The 1,814-nt window shown below is 42.1% G+C and overlaps 1 protein-coding gene across 1 annotated transcript; it reads left to right on the top strand.

Annotated features, from left to right (window-relative positions):
• Positions 1-304: 304 nt before the first annotated feature.
• On the top strand, positions 305-565 carry SETTUDRAFT_90773 (uncharacterized protein; the record flags this gene model as incomplete). The annotated part of the gene is made up of 1 exon (XM_008028956.1): positions 305-565. One exon carries the CDS (start codon positions 305-307, stop codon positions 563-565), a length of 261 nt encoding a protein of 86 aa, XP_008027147.1.
• Positions 566-1,814: the final 1,249 nt, after the last annotated feature.

Here is a 1,814-nt window from a genome sequence, read left to right as displayed (position 1 = left end):
AGGTTGCACGTTTTAGCAGTAGTTGCAATTAATTTCTTAGGGTTTCTTTGTATATAATAGACTAAAATTACGCCTATTCTGAAAAACTCGAAGTTGGTGTTGTGTGTCGATTAGTTGTAGTTATCTGTAACGGGTCGAGTCCTATTAGACTGCGCACGCAACTACAACGCGCCCACCGCGCCAAAAAGGCTGGCACAAGATATCAGAGCTGCTGATATCGTTGCGTAGTTGATACATAGATAGCCACGCTATCTGTACTGTAGCGGGCTACCTAGCCCGTTACATTATCTATCTACTTGGTACTATGGCTCCTAATACTAATTCTTACACCCGTGTCTTAATTATAACGTTAAAGTCACCTCCTATTAGCAAGTTAACGTCACAGATCTTAGAGCTAACTAGTGTTAATCCTTGTATGGTTAATCGTATCTATAGTAGAGCTATCGCTGCTAGCTTTAAGCCAAACGTTCTCCCTCTTAAGATCCTTCCACAGCACGTTCAAGATGCCCCTCGCTCTAGTAGGCCTGCTAAGCAGACAGAGGAGGTGAAGGAGCAGATATTTTAACAAGTACGACGCGATAGATATAGATGAGAGAAGAGCTGCGCTGACCTTGCTAGTGCGCTTAGTCTCTAAGGAGTCAAAATCTCTGCCTCTACTGTCTAGAGGGTATTAAGAGAAGCGGGATACAAGAACACTAAGCTAATAAGGAAGCCTAGGTTAACATAGGAGATAAGAAGTGCTTGTCTTAGATAGGCAATTAACTATAAGAACTAGACGTTAGAGGACTAGAAGAATGTTATTTAGATAGACGAGACGTCCATAGTAATTAACTACTAACGTAGGGGCTATAGGATCTAGAGAAAAGCAAACAAGAGAGTAGTTAAGAGCTGTATCTATAAGAGGTAGAAGGGATACTCTAAGTTCATGTTCTAGGGCTGCTTCTCGTATAACAAGAAAGGTCTATGCTATATCTACTAGCTAGAGACAAAGGCAGAGAAAGAGGATGCTGCTTAGAAGATTAAGCAGCTAAACGCTAAGCTTAAACCTCTATAGAGAGAGGAGTGGGAGCTGTCAGAGTCTATAAGGAGGACAGGGCTGCGCAACAAGCCTGGCAGAAAACCTCAATAGAGATGGACAGAGAATACAGGCAAGCTGGTGCGTAAGCCTGGAGGTGGTATAGACTAGTGGAGATATTAGAACTATATTCTGATACCAAAGCTGATTCCTTTCGCCAAAGAGTGCCTCCAAGATAGACCTCAGACTATCGTGATGGAAGATAAGGCACCTGCCCACACCCACCACTATTAGAGTGTGATCTATAGTCTGCACGACGTTGAGAGACTACTCTAGTGTAGCAACTCGCTAGACTATAACTGTATTAAGCCGTGCTGGTTCTATATAAAGAGAGAGACTACGAAGAAAGGAGCTCCACAGTTAAGGGCTGAGGCAGTTATTATTATTATTATTATTATTATTCCATTAGAGTCTATCTGCAGTCAGTGACTATGTAAGACTTTGGCCAGAGGCCGTTCTAGGTACAATTTGTTTAAAGTGAGAGTGTTTTCTGTATAGTACTGCTATTGTGCTGCGGTTTAGTCGCTTCTAGCTGCGCTTAAAGCGGACTCCAGTTGCTAAAGAGCAGTTTAGTAAACAGGAAGAGATGTTAGACAGCAGGGCTGTCTTCCAGCGAGCTCTTTTAGGGCTAAGGAAAGTAACTTAAGAAAGTTTGTTAGTTATTATTAGTTTAGGTAGTGTCTCTCTGTTCTCGCTTATTTTAGTTATTCTTGTTCTTGGTCGTAGATGCCAGCCTCTA

This window comes from Exserohilum turcica, assembly GCF_000359705.1.
Source record: "Exserohilum turcica Et28A unplaced genomic scaffold SETTUscaffold_3, whole genome shotgun sequence".
Lineage (NCBI taxonomy): Eukaryota > Fungi > Ascomycota > Dothideomycetes > Pleosporales > Pleosporaceae > Exserohilum > Exserohilum turcicum.
Note: the sequence above shows the minus strand (reverse complement) of the source record. Positions and strands in the feature narration are given on the sequence as shown.